Source organism: Macaca fascicularis, chromosome 14 (genome assembly GCF_037993035.2).
Source record: "Macaca fascicularis isolate 582-1 chromosome 14, T2T-MFA8v1.1".
NCBI classification, from domain to species: Eukaryota; Metazoa; Chordata; class Mammalia; order Primates; family Cercopithecidae; genus Macaca; species Macaca fascicularis.
In genome coordinates, this window is record NC_088388.1 from 72,885,571 (window position 1) to 72,903,048 (window position 17,478).

At 48.2% G+C, this 17,478-nt stretch overlaps 1 protein-coding gene across 11 annotated transcripts in view; it reads right to left on the reverse strand.

Annotated features, from left to right (window-relative positions):
- Window positions 1-3,625: 3,625 nt before the first annotated feature.
- C2CD3 (C2 domain containing 3 centriole elongation regulator) overlaps window positions 3,626-17,478 on the reverse strand; it is a 155,172-nt gene continuing 141,319 nt past the window's right edge. For 9 of the 11 annotated variants that reach the window (XR_012423507.1, XR_006692000.3, XR_012423504.1 and 6 more), the window contains one exon: window positions 3,626-4,449. Coding sequence is in view for 6 of the 11 variants with exons in the window: in XM_074014743.1 (XP_073870844.1) it covers window positions 4,309-4,449 (141 nt within the window). In the remaining 5 variants the exon portion in view is untranslated. Of the gene's footprint in view, window positions 4,450-16,067; window positions 16,187-17,478 lie in introns of all 11 variants that reach the window. The other 2 variants (XR_012423505.1, XM_045370242.3) reach the window with 1 other exon arrangement.

The following is a 17,478-nucleotide window of genomic DNA, read 5'->3' on the forward strand; positions in this document are numbered from 1 at the left end:
GCTGCTTCTGGCTTGGCACTGGTCTTATACACACGGGCTGACCTGAAACCTTATCCTAGAGAAGCTGGTTGACTGCCTGATCACTTGACAAGCGGCTGGCTGGTGAGGGCAGTGAGGTGAGAGGGGAGGTGAGTGAGTTCCACATCTGGTTCAGTCCTCTTACTTGGGGTGCTTTAATATAGCTCCTTTAAACTGTGGACGCTTTCTTGGTGACAGGGTGTATGGGGGGGTGGACCTGCTGCTACTTTTGAGTCCAAAGGTCAAGGCCTCCCACGATAGGCTGGGCACAGCTCTCCCAGGCCTCATAATAATAATGATAACTGTCATTTCTTCGTGCCCACTATGTGCTAAATATTTTACATACATTACTACTATTTTTCACAATCCTATGAGATAGGTACTATTAGAATTCTAATTTTTTTTACTTTTTTTTTTTTTTGGTAATTTAAAAATTTTTAGTAGATTCGAGGTCTCACTGTATTCCCCAGGCTGGTCTTGAACTCCTGAGCTCAAGTCATCCTCCTGCCTCAGCCTGGCAAAGTGTTGGGATTACAGGTGTGAGCCACTGCACCTGGCCTAATTTTGTTTTTTAATTACAGATTTATCGATATAGAATTCACATACTCTACAATTCATCTGTTTCAAGTGCACAATTCAAATGGTTTTTAGTATATTCTGAGTTGTGCAACCATCAACACAATCTATTTTAGAACATTTTCATCACCCTCCTGCCCTGGAAAAACTCCATACACATTAGTAGTCACTCCCCTTCCCCCACTCCCCAGCCTCAGGCAACCACGAATCAATCTACTTTCTGTCTCTATAAATTTGCCTGTTCTGAACACTTCCTAGAAATGGAATCATCCACTATGTGCTTGTTTGTGACTGGCTTCTTTTACTTAGTATAGTAATGCTTTCAAAGTTCATCCGTGTTGGAGCCTGCTTCAGTATTTCATTTCTTTTTAATGCTGGGGATCCTAAAATCTTACCACTTATTTTACTGCAGAGGAAATGGAATCTCAGGGAGGTCATGTAGCCAGCACGTGGCAGGGCCTGACTCCAGCCTGTAAACTCTAAGGCATTTTGAGCTTATCTACTGTGACCACCATTTTCTCTGACATGACACTTGGAAGCTTTAGCATGGACACTGCTGGAGCCAAGGGAGCTGGGGCGGGGTGGAAGGGTGCCCCACAGAAGCTACTGGAGGCTCCATCTTTGGGCACTTAGAGTAAGGGCTGGGCATAGCTGAATCGGGCCCCAGGTGATGGGGGAAGGGGAGAAGAGGAAGAGAAGGGAGGGGAGGAGTGAGAAGCAGAAGGGAGGGAAGGAGAGTGAGTTGATTGGGTAGGGCAGAGGAGGAGTAGGCGGAAGTCTTTTCTGGACTTGGGCACACAGCCAGGGTCACAGGGCAGGTGGTCAGAGGTACGGACGCTCAAGTGCAAAGCTTGGGCTGTACCTGTCCTCTTCCTTGGACCAGGCTCTGACCTTAATGTCAGCAGAATAAGCAGCTGCATTAGTGTTAAGAGGGAAGTGGCTGTCAGGGCTGCTGAGATTAGGAAGGCTTAGGAAGTAGGTTCTGAGCTCCATCTGTAATTGCTAGCCTGGAGGTGGTGGGATAAATTGCACGGAGTCTGTGGGGGAAGAATAGAGTAGAAGCCCAAACCAGGAGGCAGCAGGCTCTGGAGAAACCCAGGGGGAGGGAGGGCCAAGCTCTCTTTGGCTTGGGAGCTTGAGAGCAGGACCAGGTCTGCCTGCTATGGCTCCATGTCCAGAGGCCAGCCCATGCTAGAAGTCCCAAGGCTGCCTGCTATGGGTTGGGAAGAGAGGCAGCCACTGGCTCGTTCTGGTGGTGGGAACACCTATCTCATGCCTTAATCCATGCCACATGCCTGGTCAAGTCATTTACCTCAGAGTTGGCACTGGGAAGATTCAGCTTCCAGGGCTAAGATATTGATAAATAACACACTGTTTTGAAGTGGAGATGGGAGGTCTCGACCCTCAGGGTCCCTTTGTGTCATCAGAGGCTGCTCTCAACCTGGAGTAGGAGCATGTCCTCCTAACCCCGATCAGGTTGTCTGTGGGAGCTAGAGTGGGATTTGGAGGAATATTCTTTACCTGGGGCTTTCCCCCTGAGGCCTGGTCTCTGACTGCTCCTCTTTAGGTTCCCTGAGCCCCAAAGGAAGTGGGGTCCTGGGCCTTGAATGCTCTGTGCTGGTGACTTGAGAGGGAGGCTGGCCTCCATGGTGCTGGGGAGGGGTGGGCTGGCAGGCTGGAACTTAGAAGCAGAGACAAATAGAAAGGGGAGGCCTTGTCACCAGGAAGGCGGCACCCACTCCTTCCTTGAGGTTCCCGCATCACTATGCACCCGCTGATGCCCGGGAGTGCTCGGCCTGCCCCAGTGGCTGTGTGCTTGCCTCACTACGGGTTTGCTCCGGAGCATCAGAGAGTGGGTGGGGCTGACATTTCCTAAGCTTTCACTGTGTGCCAAATGTAGGCGAAGCACTTTAAAAAATGTCATCTCATTTGATCTTCCTCACAACCCCATGAAGCTGGAGTGATTATCTCTGTTTTACACGAGGCCACAGAGGCTCAGACACAGCGAGACTGGTCTCTCTCTCCAGCTGCACGCCGCTCACAGGCTTTTCTGGCTCGCTCTCTATAGCTGTCCATAGTCTGGCCAATTCTCTGGGCTCACCCCAAGACCTGTCTCTTCTAGGAAGCCTTCCCTGACTGCTTCAGCCCACATGGTCTTTCTCCATGAAGTCCCTAAATTAAGAGCACTTATTGGCTGTACCTTGTTTTGATCACTGAAAGCAGTAGCCTTGCAATACCTCTGGGGATTTCTTGTGTGGTGAATCACTTCCTAACTACACAAACAGAGGCAAAACACTGAACTTACAGAAACTGTAGATATCATACTATCTAGAGTTAGCAAGTTGTTTTGAGGACTGAGTGAAGTGACATGTACCTGGGGGTGAAAGCCTATTGCCCAGCCACGTCTTTTTTTTTTTTTTGATACAGAGTCTTGAGTCTTGCTCTGTTGTCCAGGCTGGAGTGCAGTGGTGTGATCTCGGCTCACTGCAACCTCCACCTCCTGGGTTAAAGTGATTCTCCTGCCTCAGTCTCCTGAGTAGCTGGGACTACAAGCATGCACCATGCCCAGCTGATTTTTGTATTTTTTTTTTTTTAGTAGAGACAGGGTTTTGCCAGGTTGGCCAGGCTGGTCTCAAACTCCTGACCTCGGGTGATCTGCCTGTTTCACCCTCCCAAAGTGTTTGGATTACAGGTGTGAGCCACTGCGCCCGTCCATGGCCCTTTTCTTGTCCTCCCCACAGGGCTTTGTCTGTGGCAGCTGCTCAAGAGTTTGTGGTCTGACAGCCTCAGCCAGAGTTACCCATCTCAGAGATAAGAGGGATTCTGAGGGTTCCATTTTACTAATGGATTTCAAGCATCAGCAAAGGAAATACTGGGTGTCACTGTCATCTGGACCAACCTGATTCTGGGGGAGCCAGAGTCTCATGGTGATTGATCCTGTGGGGGGTATGGTTGTTAATCTTCCTCTCTGGCAGTTAGGGCACACACGAATTCCTAGCATCCCCACTCCAGTGAAACACTTGTGCACAGATTACAAACACCAATATGATTTTATTCAAACACAGGCAAGAACAATGACCTTCAGAGCTGGGTAAAAACAATAAGTTAAAAGCATGGTTAGAATTTTAGACAATCGGATAAAAAGTTTGAAGGAGGTGATTTCCCCTTCCTGTCCTAATTAATTCAACATGGCATAAAAATAATTTGTATCTATAAAATATCCTTGTTCCCACACAAATGAACTGGAGGTGGCTCTAGGATTTCCTTGACTATGCACAATGCACACAATGTACATGTCCCTCCTCCCCAGCTTTTAAGGCAAAAATGGTCCCACATCTTCAGGCAGAGGGTGGGCTCATGTAAGCAGTCAGCTGTGCCAAGGACACTGGGAGGCGTTTCTCCACCAAAAGATGCCTGCTAGGGTCCGCTGGCCAAAAGATGGAGGAACCACTTGGGCGCGGATTCCATTTTGTTTCTAGCCTTTGCCTTACCACAGAAGAAAGGAGCTGAAATTCTGGCAAGTGGACACTGGACTGGCTTGGGGCACTCCTCCAGTCTGGGCTGACTGGGTCTCTTGAGGCAGCCATGGCCTAGGTAAGTGGTAGTTTCAGGACTGTGACAGCCCTGAAGGAGCCAGACCTGGTGCCTCTGCAAACTGGACAAAGCTGAGGGAGGGTGGGCAGGTGTCTCCTTCTCCCAGCGCCTCAGGCTACGTCAGTCTTTCTGGGAGTACCGAGAAGAAAATATCCGTGCAATTCTGCGAGTTTCTTCCTCAGGCAGGTTGGGGGGGAGCGAGTTAGGTCTGGGGCGACAAGGCCTTTGGGAGAGGGCTCCCCTGGTGGCTTCGCTCTTGTCCTGGAGAGGAAGAAGTCAGCTAGGTTAGTGCTGAGGATATGGCACCACCAATGGATGACACTGGTTTCTCTCATCTTTTGGTCCTTTGGTTAATATTTATGTAGAGCTGCGTGGTTTACAAAGCGCTTTACATACCTTATGTTGCTTGACCCTTACCTCGACCCTATATGGGGGGTATATCATTCTTCCCACGTCGTGGATAAGGAAACTACATCCAGGTGAAATAAACTCAAGGTCCCACAGCTCTGAGTGGCAGAGCTGGGATGTGAACCCCAGCCCTGACTCTTTCTGTGCCTCTGGAGAAGGAGGGCGTCACCTCCAGGACAGGTCTGAATCCTCACCCCTTCTCCTGTTGCGTGGCTTTAGACAAGCCATTTGTGCTCTGGGTTTAGTCCTATGTGTGATGCTGGGAACATATCCAACTCTCAGGGAGATGGTGGGGAATGAGACACAATCTGGCCCTTAGGAGCTCCTGGAGTTGCCAGATGACATAAAGCACCCACCTACTGCCTGCCTACCAAACTTTGATCTCTCTGACTCTGGCTGACAGGGCACCACTAATTCCACCTTTAAGGTATTTGCCTGTGGGTTATGGTGTCATGGTCCTCTGGACTCCTCTAACTCATTTGCTCATTTTTCTTTCTTTTTTCTTACTCCATGTCAGGCTCCTGTGCTGAAGGAACTCAAAGTTATACAGGAAAGCCATCCCAGACAGCTGGCTGAGAGCAAGGTCCTGGGGAAGAGGTGGGGGCCTGATGGGGGAAGGGGCAGTTCTGAAAGGAGATGGGAGCAGCCTCCACAGGCCAATCTGGCTAACTTCATGGCATGCAGCTTGCTTTTCCCTGCCATCAAGTCCCATGAGCTGAGGCTGTCATAAACTGAAGGACCACTGAGAGCACACTGTACCACTTCCTGGGCACTGAGAAGCAGCTTGGTGGAGACCCTAGAGACTGGGACTACCTGTGCCCTGCAGTTCTGCTCATGAGAAACTGAGGCCCAGCTAGAGTTGCTTCTGGCATCAGTAACATTCAGTTATTCTTTCTTTCATGTCTGCAACCCTTTTTAATACCTACTTGGGAGGGGCACAGAAATAAACAGAACTCCGTTTTTGGCTTTCTCAGCTCAGACTTAAGCCTTGGGAGGCAGAGAGATCTGCCTAAAGAATTAGAATTGGCCGGGCGCGGTGGCTCAAGCCTGTAATCCCAGCACTTTGGGAGGCCGAGATGGGTGGATCACGAGGTCAGGAGATCGAGGCCATCCTGGCTAACAGGGTGAAACCCCGTCTCTACTAAAAAATACAAAAAAATTAGCCGGGCGTGGTGGCGGGTGCCTGTAGTCCCAGCTACTCGGGAGGCTGAGGCAGGAGAATGGCCTGAACCCGGGAGGCGGAGCTTGCAGTGAGCTGAGATCCGGCCACTGCACTCCAGCCTGGGCGACAGAGCAAGACTCCGTCTCAAAAAGGAAAAAAAAAAAAAAAAAAAAAAGAATTAGAATTGCCAGAATGAGATAAGGGGAGTGGAGTCAGGCATCCCTGGTCTACTGCCTGGATGTCAGTTTCCCACCCATGAAATAGAAGGGTGGATGGGAAACCTTGAGGGTCCCTGCCAATCTAGAATTCTAAGTGCCAAGGGAATGTCTACAATCTGGGAAGCTCTCAGTGCTATCAGTCCACAGGCAGCCTCTCCTTATAACCAAGAGCAAAGTGGCACTAGGGCTGGGCTGCACAGCAGAGACTAGACGATACATCTCCCTGCCTTCTAGGCAGGCCTAGGCTAAAAGGGAAGAAGGAAACCCACTTTTTGCTGGTGTTTGCAGTTATTCCTTCCAAAATACAGGAAGCACCTGCACTCCATGATTGATGCCTCAGGCCAGTGGGCCAGCCTCTGCCTATTGCTCTCCCACTTCCACACTGGGTGCTCCTGTAGGGCATGGACTGGGTCTGAGGCTTGGGATCCCAGCAAGGCCAGGTCCAAGACAGGAGCTTGGGAGCGGCTAGATGAGTATGGGTGGGACCACAGGTTTAAATTGGGTGGGGCCAATTTAAATTGGGTAGACAATGAGCTACCCAACAATCACAGAGATGACCACAGGCCAGGGTAACCACAGGCTTAAATTGGGCGGGGAGGAGACTCTTGTAGTAAGCTTCTCATTCATTCATTCTAGAACCAGTGGTTGTTGGCCTACCATTTGCCAGGTCTTTAGTTAAGTCAAACTCTCTCAGGCTCTCTGTAGCACTTTAAGCTTGTGTATATCTTTCTTTACTCCCAAGACCTAAGATGGCTGTTTCCTGAGCTACTTGGGGTTTAGGGTGACAAAAGTCCCATTCCTGTCCCCCAGCTGTACTGCAGGTAGATTTTCTGGGTCATCAGTTGTATCTTATCTTCCATTTCTTTCTCTGCTACTCTGAAGGGGAAGTAGGGAGATGCTTGCTTTATGAGCCAGATGGGAAAACAGGCCTAAGAGCAGAGTATTCTATCTCAGATCCTAAAACCAGGCATTGTTTCCCCATCATCTAGAGGAGATGTCTTCTCCGTTTTAGAGAGACGTAGATGAGTCTTGTTCTCCATGGCTGGAAGGGCCAACTACCTCAGTTCATGAAATGACCATCGAAAGACCTCTGTTGGGCTGGGTAGCTCACGCCTGTAACCCCAGCACTTTGGGAGGCCAAGGCAGGGGGATCGCATGAGTCTAGGAGTTTGTGACCAGCTTGGTCAACAGAGGAAAACTCTGTCTCTAAAAAAAAAAAAAAAAAAAGGAAAAAAAATAGCAGGGTGTAGTGGGGCACACCTGCAGCCCCAGCTACTCGGGAGGCTGTGGTGGGAGGATCGCTTGAGCCCAAGAATTCAAGGCTGCAGTAAGCTGTGATCGTGCTACTGCACTCCAACCTGGGTGACAGAGGAAGACCCTGTCTCAAAACAAAACACCTCTGTTGGTGACTCATCAGACTTTTCAGGAGCCTAAGATCTACTCTACTTGATCAACTCTTATGGACAACAGGCAGACGTGGTTCCTTTTGTCACAGGGCTGCTCAGCTAGAGAGGAGACAGACAATGAGCTACCCAACAATCACAGACGTGAGGCTTAGAGCTTGTGAGCACTGAGAAAACAGCAATTAGTAACAGCTAAGAAAGTTTAGGGAGGCTTCACAAGGAGGTGGGCTCCAAGATGGGCAGGGTTTCAACAGAAGCTGGGTGTGGGGTGAGGTCTTCATTAGCGGGAACAGTATGAGCATAGACTTACACCTACTGGCTGGGCCATATCTGCCCTGGAGCTGAATCGTGTGTGGCACCAACCTTCCAGCACTGACACCCTGACCCAGTGGCCTAGGGGGCCTTATCTGCAAGGCCCAGGCCCAGGGACCAGGGCAGGGCCAGGGTGTGCAAGGACAGAGAACTCACACTCAGCAGCACTTTGCTTTTGTTGACCTCAATAGGGTTTAGAAACCATCTTGATTAGTAGTGAAGATTCTTCCTTCATCAGGACTGCTACCCTAACACACAATCCTGGTGGGGTTGGCCAGAGGCGAAACTGGCCAGAGCAGGGATATCCTCAAATGTATTATCCATTCCTCTGAAATCCTACCACACTTCTGGCTGGAGGCCTGAGGGCACAAGAAAATTGTCAGCAGAGCATGTACTTTTTGGGAGGCATCAACCTTCCTGGGGAGGCAGGAGGAAGACACATGGAAGCAGGATTGTCGCAGCTGGAGGGGCTGCAGGTGCCTTGGAGTCTAGACAGTGGGTGTCATCCATGGGGTGAAGTCCCTGGAGCAGGGACTTAAACATGAAGGTGGAATGTGAACAGACGATGAAGAGAGAGGGTATGCCGCCTGCAGGCGCAGCTTTTGTGAGGAAGCAATTTTCTTTGCTAGGAAAGTGGTGGGTATGGGATAGACTGAGCTGCAGGTATGGAAAGCAGCCAAGACAAACCTATTACTAGAAGGAGGGGTTGATGCTGGCTGAGGGAAGTTCCAGAATGTGTGGGGGGAATCTGACCTTATTCTTCTTGGACTTCAGCGAGCTGATCTCCAAGGGCCTTCCCAGGGAACAGGGATGGGGTATTCGATGACTGTACTAGGCTGAAGGACAGAACTGGCTTTCCTGCAGGCCGGGTGTCACAGCAGCAGACCAGGGGCTTTCAGGCTGCCCCATTAAATCCTCCCTCATCCATACATGGGACCTGTTCCTTTCTGAGTACCTGGACACCCAGGCCATGAACATGATAGGCCTCTCTGATAATAGATGTGTCTTAAAAGAGCCTTCAATGCTAAAGGTTGGACTTTGCTGGGGAGAATATGGAGCACGTGGAAGATGTAAGGAGTGGTTTGGAAAGAAAATGTGGGGGTTCCTGGGGCTCTTCAAATTGAGTGGCTAACCCTGCATGAGGAGCTGGTTTTAGTCCTGGCTCTACCACTTCTTAGCCAAGTGGTGTTGGGCAACCCACTTTCTCTTTGGGCCTTGGTTTGTGCATCTGAAAATGGGATCAGGATGAGCAGATAATGCAAGAGGAAGCACTCTATAAACCACAGGCTGATCCTAGCTCTTGGCTCCTTCTCTGATCTGCTCCCTGTGACACAGCCTCTTCTCCAAAAGCTCTCTCGGGAGGGCCTGGCCCTCTTCTTTGGCCTGGAACATGATCTGATCCCAGCCACTGTGTTCTAGGCTCTCTCCACTCCAGCCCCCAGATGGATCCCTCGAACAGGCCACATGCTCCCAGGGTTTGGTGAGTGCAGGTGCCCCCACTTACCCCTGGTTCCAAGTAACCCAGGGACTTTCTCAGAGGACAGGCAATGGAGTGCAGTGGAAAGGACATTGGTCTGTGGCCCAACCTAACTGTCCCACTCACTCAAGATCAAGACACTTTGTCATTCTGGGTCTCTGTGGGTCTTAGCTTCACTGTCAAGTGGATCTAAGAACTTCTGTTTGGTCGTCTTATCCAGGTCTATGCTGGGTTCAAATAAAATTCAGATATGGCCAAGCTAAGATGGTGCTAGAGCCAATACCAGCTGCAGACCCAAGAGCAAAATGAAGCCTTGCTGTTCTCAGACCCCATCCCAGGCAAAGGGTCAGGCCCCAAAAGTCCTGAGTAGAGCTGGGGTACAGCACCTCCTGTACTGGGGTAAGCAGTGCTAGGCCAGGCAAGCTCTCCCCATTCCACTGTCTTCCCCCCTTCTCTGGTAACAGTGAGCCTCTGGTCTGGGATGAGTGCTAAAGTTCTGTTCTTTTCCACAGTAGCCCCTTTAAGTGACACAAACATTGACTCAGGAGCTGAAAACTGAAAGTAAACAGCGGCTGGGTCTGGCTGGCTAGGTGGACCTGCCAATGGACTGCTGCATCAGAGGCCGAGTGAGGGCTCAATATAGTTGCCTGCCTTGCTCAACTTTCACCCCTTTGGCTGGCTGCCTTCCCCTGGGGTGGCCCTCAGAGTCTGGCCTGGACTACAACTTCCTTGACACTCCAGAGAGCAGCAAACTCAGCAGCCACGAGTAGGAGCAGAGGGGAAGTGAGGACAAGGTACTTAGACTAGAGGTCCAGCCCTGAGAGGCAAATCCTAAATCTGACTTGCTCAGCCTGGCTGCTGCATGGCCGGTCTCATGCTCTGAGCTCACCCTCCATGCCTAAATTAGAGGTCTGGTCATGTGGTTCTCACTACCGATATGCTCCCTCTGTGCCACACCCCACCTGATGCCACCCTCTCCTTATTCCAAGAAGCCTTTCCAGACAGGCCCATTCTAAAGGGCCTACGTCACTCCCTCACCCCGGGCCTCAGTCTATGCCCGGAAGGGGCCTGACTAGGGCAAGACTCCTCAACCTTTTTTTTTGGTTTGTTTTTTAAAACAGGGCCTGGTTCAAAAGATGATCCTCAATCTTCTGAACCCAAGCTCTGCCAGAGACAGGGCTCAAAAGTCCAGGTTTTGAGGGAAGGGCTAAAAATTATACTCTTACAAGAAGAGCTCCTGGCTCCCCCTAGACTCTGGCCTCAGAGTGGCTTAGGCAACCTGAGACTAGCACCTGCCCAGCAGACCTATGAGCCCCTTTCTAAAAAGTGCCTGCCAACTTGCAGTCTGGGACAGCCAATTTTGGCTGTTTCTTCTGACCTCTACACCCTTGGCCAAGCTGCTTATTTTCTAAAAGCTCTGTATGGCCTTTATCAGAGATACTTTGACCTTTAGGTCTCCTCTTAGGCGCTGCAGAAAGCTAGGGACTTGGTGGTTTAAAGAAATGAGGCAATAGGTCAGGACCTCTTGCCCCAAGAGGGGCAGCTCAGCCATCAGGCCTGGACCACAGGCTGAGAAGAAACCCAGCATCAGGAAGTTCCCTCAGGTCCCTTACTGATCTCATCTGGTGACTTTGTGGAGAACTGGGGTTCTCTACCAGGACCATTCATCTTTCAGCTGCTTCTGGTTTGTGGAAGGGAAACTAAGGGATAGTTTTTTTTTGTTGTTGTTGTTGTTTTTTTTAAGACACAATTTCACTCTGTTGCCCAGGCTGGAGTGCAGTGGCACTATCTCGACTCACTGCAACCTCTGCCTCCGAGGTTCAAGTGATTCTCATGCCTCAGCCTCCCAAGTAGCTGGGTTTAGAGGTGCCAGGATAGAAAAATTCTATCCCTTGGTTTAGACATGTTGCTGAGGACCTCAGAAAGTCAAAAGCAGAGACAGGACAAAAAAAATCAGGCTTGCTGGCACCTCGATCCTTAGTGATGTCTGAAGTGCTGTGGTCCAGCTGAGTACAAGTGAGAACATGGGGTGGGAGGGGTGGAAAACTCAAGGTTTTAAGGGTACCCTCATGCCTGGCCTTGTCTCATACTTCCTGCCTCCTACACTCACTCCTCATGAATAACAGTGTTTGGCCCGATGCCTGTGGTTAATCCAGGGGCCCATTCATGATGTGGGCAGAACACGGGCTTAACGCAGGAAGACACAGAGCAAGACGGGGCTCACCTCATGGTAAAGAAGTGCCATGTGTGCAGGGCAGGGAGGCCAAGGCTCAGATGACAGGCTGCTTCTTGTCCTTTGCTTTTAATTCCTATCTTGTTTCAGTACAGGCCCATCTCTTCCCATTTCTGACCACGTCTCTAGTACACAGTGCTTGTACCTTCTGCTGTCCAAATTCTGTTGATTCTGAGGTTTTTTCTTTTCAAATCCACAGCCTGAAAAGCCTTTCTTCATCTTTGTTCAATTCAACTTAAGCCACCCCACATGGCTCTGTCTTTCTTTTCCTATACTCATTCCCTTTGCTTTACTTCAGTGCTAATACAGCCAAATGCTATTTGAGGAAATGAGTGGTTTGGAGGCCAGTGCCTTCCTAAGAACTGCGAGCTCCCTGAAGGCAGGATCCACAGCATGAGGGTCCTAGCTCTTTCAGCATGACAGGCAGTTGGTAGGAGTTGGAGGAACTTAGATATAAGGCTGGCTCCCCAGGGAACTGAGAGTTCCCTGAGGGAAGTCCTGTCTTCTGCACCTAGCTCAGGGCTATGGCTTTGCACATTTGTTAAAAGATGCAAATTTCAAGTTTGAGGTCAAAACTATCTTCCTACTTTCTGGCCTGCCTGTCCTCAGGCCCAGCTCTAGTTCTCCTATTCATTTATGGGAAGTTATTGGAAGGTTCTGAGCAGAGAAGTCACATGATTGAGTTGATGACTGATTTAACATCTTAAAAAGTCAATAGGATGCTGTATGGGGAATCGGTTGCGAGGAGAAAGGGAAGAAGCAGAAAGGCAAGTTAGGAGGCTACTGCAATAATCCAGGTCAGAAATAATGATGGCTGAGACCAGGGTGGTGAGAAGCACATTTCTGTATATTTTAAGGATACAGCTGCCAGAATTTCCTGTTTAATCGAAAACTGGCATCAGGGAGGATTCCAAGAGTTTTGGCCTGAACAACTAAACTACAGTCCCAGCTACTCAGGAGGCTGAGGCAGGAGATCACTTGAGCCCAGGAGTTTGAGGTTGCAGTGAGTTGAGATCATGCCACTGCACTACAGTCTGGGCAACAGAGCGAGACCCTATCTCAAAAAACAAACAAACAAATAAAAAACAACCCCCACCTCAGAGTTCAGTTGTACCCTTTAATCAAAATTGAGAAGACGGAGGGGGAAATGGATTTGGGAATAAAATCTGGAGCTCAGTTTTGGACATGTTAAATTTGAGACATCTATTAGATATTCAAGTGGTGATGCTGGGTAGGCAGTTGTCGAGTTACAGTTGTAGAGTTAGGTCTGGGCCAACCTAACCATCGGGAGTCTTCAGCATACAGAAGAAGTAGGGGAAATGAGGGAGACCCAGCAAAGAAGGCAGAGCAGGAGCAGCCAGTGAGGGAGGAGAACCAAGAAGAAGTGATGCCTTAGAAATAAGTGAAAAAAGTGTTCAAAGGAGAGAGATCAACTGTGTCACATGCTGCTGAGAGGTCAAATAAATTGAGCACTGAGATTTGATAACTGACTTAGGAACATGGAAGTTTTTTTGGGGTTTTGACAGGCTTAAACAGTGTTCCCCCTGCCAGTGGTAAAGTGGGGTAAAGGTCTGATTAGAGTGTGAGATTACACTGGCTCCAGTGTGGAGAATGAACAGTGGTGGAAAAGTGCAAGTATAAGCGACACTGGTTAGAAATAGTCAGGGGGTGCCAGGCTGGTGGCTCACTACTGTAATCACAGCACTTTGGGAGGCTGAAGCGGGCAGATCACTTAAGGTCAGGAGTTCGAGCCAGCCTGGCCAACATGGTGAAACCCCGTCTCTACTAAAAATACAAAAATTAGCCGGGCGTGATGGCATGCGCCTGTAATCCCAGCTACTGGGGAGGCTGAGGCAGGAGAATTGCTTGAACTCGGGAGGCAGAGGTTGCAGTGAGCCGAGATCATGCCACTGCACTCCCGTCTTGGGGGCAAAAAAAATAGTGGGGAGATGATTGGGCTAGACAAGGGCAGGGTGAGAAGTAAGTGATTCAAAAGATGCTTAGGTGGCAGAATTAACAGGCCTTGGTGATGTGGGTTTTGGCTATGGGTCATGGGAGATAAAGGAGCAGGGGTGAGAGATAATTGTGCTTCTGGCAGGAGTAACTACATGGATGGTGGCTGAATTTCCTGAGATATGGATGCAGGTGGCAGAGGAAGTATGCAAAGGAAGATGACAAGCTCAAGTTTTGGACAGAGTGAATTGTGTGTGACACATCAGACAAGACGTCTAGGATGCAGTTGAGTCTGTACGTGTCTGCGGCATGGGAGAGAAGACTAGACTGAAGATAAGGATTTGCATCATTCGAAGTAATATTTGAAGTCATCAGTGATTGAGATATTCCCAAGAGAGAAAATCTACAGAGCAAAAGACATAGTCTGAGGAAGACAACATGTAAAGCAAATTACTGCCGTTCTCATCATCAACCTCTCTCCTCCCCTGTACCGAAGTTGATGAAACTAGTTTGTCCATCAGCAGCTAAGCAAGCAGAATCATACATAACTTTTAACAAAATTAGGAAGCTGTCCCCAGTAAAGAGTTACTTCATCATAAGAGGGAAGAGAAAGCAAGGGCAGTGGAACTTGATTGATTTATAATGAATCTGGAACTGCAAATGGATCACTGTGCCACAGTCCTGCTAAACCAGCCATTGTTCTCACCCCTTTTCTTTTTGCGGAGGCAACAGCCAGAAGATGAGGTAGCATGGGGTAGGAATTACAGGCTGGCCCCAATACTCTACCTGTGTGGCACTCGGTATTCTACAGTACAACCACCCTGTGAGGCCTGATAACCCCATTTGACAGATGAGGAAGCAGATTCAGAAAAGTCCAAAGATCTGACAAATGTCACACAGGGTCCTGTATCCACTCTACTGTGGGAGGAGGGAGGGGACATCTGTTTCACAGATGCTTCCAGTGGAGACTGGGAGGTTCCTTGGCTCAGGTATATCATTTCAATGTGGAGTGAAAGATCAGGTCTTGCCTTCGATCATGGGGGGAAACCAGAGCAATCAATCCAGCAATTACGAGCCCTCTCCTGTTTCAGGGATGGGCTGTTAGCCCTGACCTGGAAGCAGGTCAGCTTTAGTATAGCAGTCCCAGGACAGTGGTTGAGAAGAGCCCTGCAGCCTCTCAAAGTGCTCCTCTTCAGTTGTGAGGGCCAAGGCTGGCCTTAGGAGGAGGCAGAAGAGACGGAATTCTCAAATGCGGATACAGGACAGGGCTCCTGCCCTTGTCTCCCTCTCCCTCACAGAGCTGCTGACTGTGCCTGAAGCAGCACCGAGAAAACAGGAGCTTCCATCAACTTGAAACCCTACCACCAGTCTCTAATCCTGTCTGCTTTAGCACCCATCTTCTCTGCCTTCCTTCATGACACTAGGTGAGTTTTCTTTTTCCTCTCAAAAGGCCAATACCTCCACATGTGCTCTAAATCTCATGCCCTTTCTGTTCCCCCTCTCCTTTTTCTCTCCCGCTTCTGTGTCTTCCCTTCTCCCTTTCTCTATGGGGATTGCTGCATTAGCACATAGAAAGCTGCAGCCTTCCCATATTGAAAAACAAAAACAACCTCCCTTGGTTGCCACTCCCTTGGTGTGCCACTCCAGCCACTGCCCTATTTCTCTGCTCCATATTCACAGCCTAATTTGCGGAAGGAGTTAGAGTCTCCATCTTATCATCATTCAATCACTGTATAATTTTAATGACATATGATTATGTGATTTCTTTGTATAACATACCAATGAATCTATGTAACAACAGTAAATCACGAAGCACAAGAAAATGAACATCTGTAAACCCACAACCCAATCTAAGAACCGAAACATCACTAATACTGTTGAATAGATCTTTATGTTCCTCCTCCCCTATCCCATTCCCCTGCTTCTATCCCATCCCCTGCCTCCACAACTATGAACACTGTAATCAAACTGCTGAAAACCAGAGATAAAGAGAAAATCTTAAAAACAAGAAATGAATAAAGGCCATTCAGTGCAAGAACAATCAGAACAATACTTCTTATAAGAAACAATGGAGGACAGAAGACAGTGGAAAGGTATCTCTAAAATGCTAAAACAACAAAAATTCAAGTTAGAATTCTATATCCAGTAGAAAAAAAATCTTTCAAAAATGAAGGCAAAATAAAGATATTTTCAGACAATTGAAGCTGGATAATCAGTTACCAGTAGGTCCACACTACGTGAAATTCCAAAGGAAGTTTCTCAGGCTGAAGGGAAATGGTCCCAGCCAGAAATCAGGATGTGAAGAAGACATGCAGAACAACAGCAATAGTAAGTATGTGGGTGAACAGAAAAGACTATTTTTGTCTCAAGTTCTTCAAAGTGAGGCCTTTTTAATAAAGGTCACAAGATGATGGTGCTCCTGCTCAAATAATATTTCAAAATTAAATCTAAAATAAGTATAAAGAAATCAGTTGATGTTGTGATTTATCCCAAGGTAACAATTTCAATCTTTTTTAAAAATGTAATTCTTAAAAATGTTTTCCTCTTAAATTTTGGTGTCTCTACTTGCTAGTGTCCTAAATACACACATGATCTTATTTCTTAAGTCATCCAGTGCTGGCTGGCAGCCAGCCAGGAGCGTAAGATTCTTAGAAAATGTGCTGAAATAACCCAGCAAGTAGTGAGAGGCCCATCACTAGCCAGGATGACTAACCTCCCCGTGTTTACTGGATTCTGGGTTCCAGTGGTAAAACTGCGACAGTTCTGGGAAAACCATGATGACTGGTCATCTGAACCAGGATGCAGAATGAGGTCCTAAGGACAGAAGTGACTCTGAGAGCAGCAAACAATGGAATGTTGTTAAGGGCAACAAAGAAAAAAGGCTGAAAAGTATTATCTTCTCAAAAGTAGACTTGCTCTTTAATTGAAGTGGAAATTCTTATTTCTCCCTCTCCCATACTTTGTATCTAGTATTTAATAGGCCAAAGACATACATCAGGATACTTCTGGACTGACCCCATTTTTCATTAATGTGGCCTCTGGGAAAGCATATAAAATGTATACATGTTAACTGCTAAATAAAATCTAACTGGCTAGAAAAATGTACCATAAGTCAAATGTCATGATTTTCAGGTGGTGTAAGAGAAGAGCACAGAGTTGTGAGTCAGAAGTTTAGATTCAGGCCGGGCGCGGTGGCTCACGCCTGTAATCCCAGCATTTTGGGAGGCCGAGGCAGGCAGATCACGAAGTCAAGAGATTGAGATCATCCTGGCCAACATGGTGAAACCCCGTCTCTACTAAAAATACAAAAAGTAGCTGGGTGTGGTGGTGCATGCCTGTACTCCCAGCTACTTGGGAGGCTGAGGCAGGAGAGTCACTTGAACCCAGCAGGCAGAGGTTGCAGTGAGCTGAGATCGCACCACTGCATTCCAGCCTGGCGATAGAGCGAGAGTCTCAAAAAAAAAAAAAAAAAAAAAAAAATTTAGATTCACTTACTGGTTGGGTAACCCTGGGTAAGTGACTCAGCCTTTATGCATCTCAGTTTCTTTATATATACACAGAAATAGTCATAGCTTATGGGTCAGTATGTGAAGCTCTGAGCCTCAGTTTCCTCATTTTATTTTTTATACAGTCTCACTGTGTCACCCAGGCTGGAGTGCAGTGGTGCCATCATGGCTCACTGCAACCTCCACCTCCTGGGCTCAAGTGATATTTGTGACTCAGCCTCCCAAGTAGCTGGGATTATAGGCATGTGCCACCACGCCTACCTAATTTTTGTAATTTTTAGCAGAGATGAGGTTTTGCCTTGTTGACCAGGCTGGTCTTGAATTTCCTAGCTCAAGCGATCCCGCCACTTCACCCTCCCTAACTGCTGGGATTACAGGCATAAGCCACCATGCCTGGCCTAGTTTCCTCATTTTAAATAGAAGTAATGATAGTATATTCCTCATCAAGTTGCTGAATTTGATTCACTAATACAAAGTACTTGGAACAGTGCCTGGTACATGCTAAGCACCACCATAACTACCATCTTTAACACAGCCTCCTCAGAGAGACCCTGGTACCCATCTCATGTCTATAAATATTTTAGTTTTTGCTTACTGTTTGTACTCCATGAAGACAGG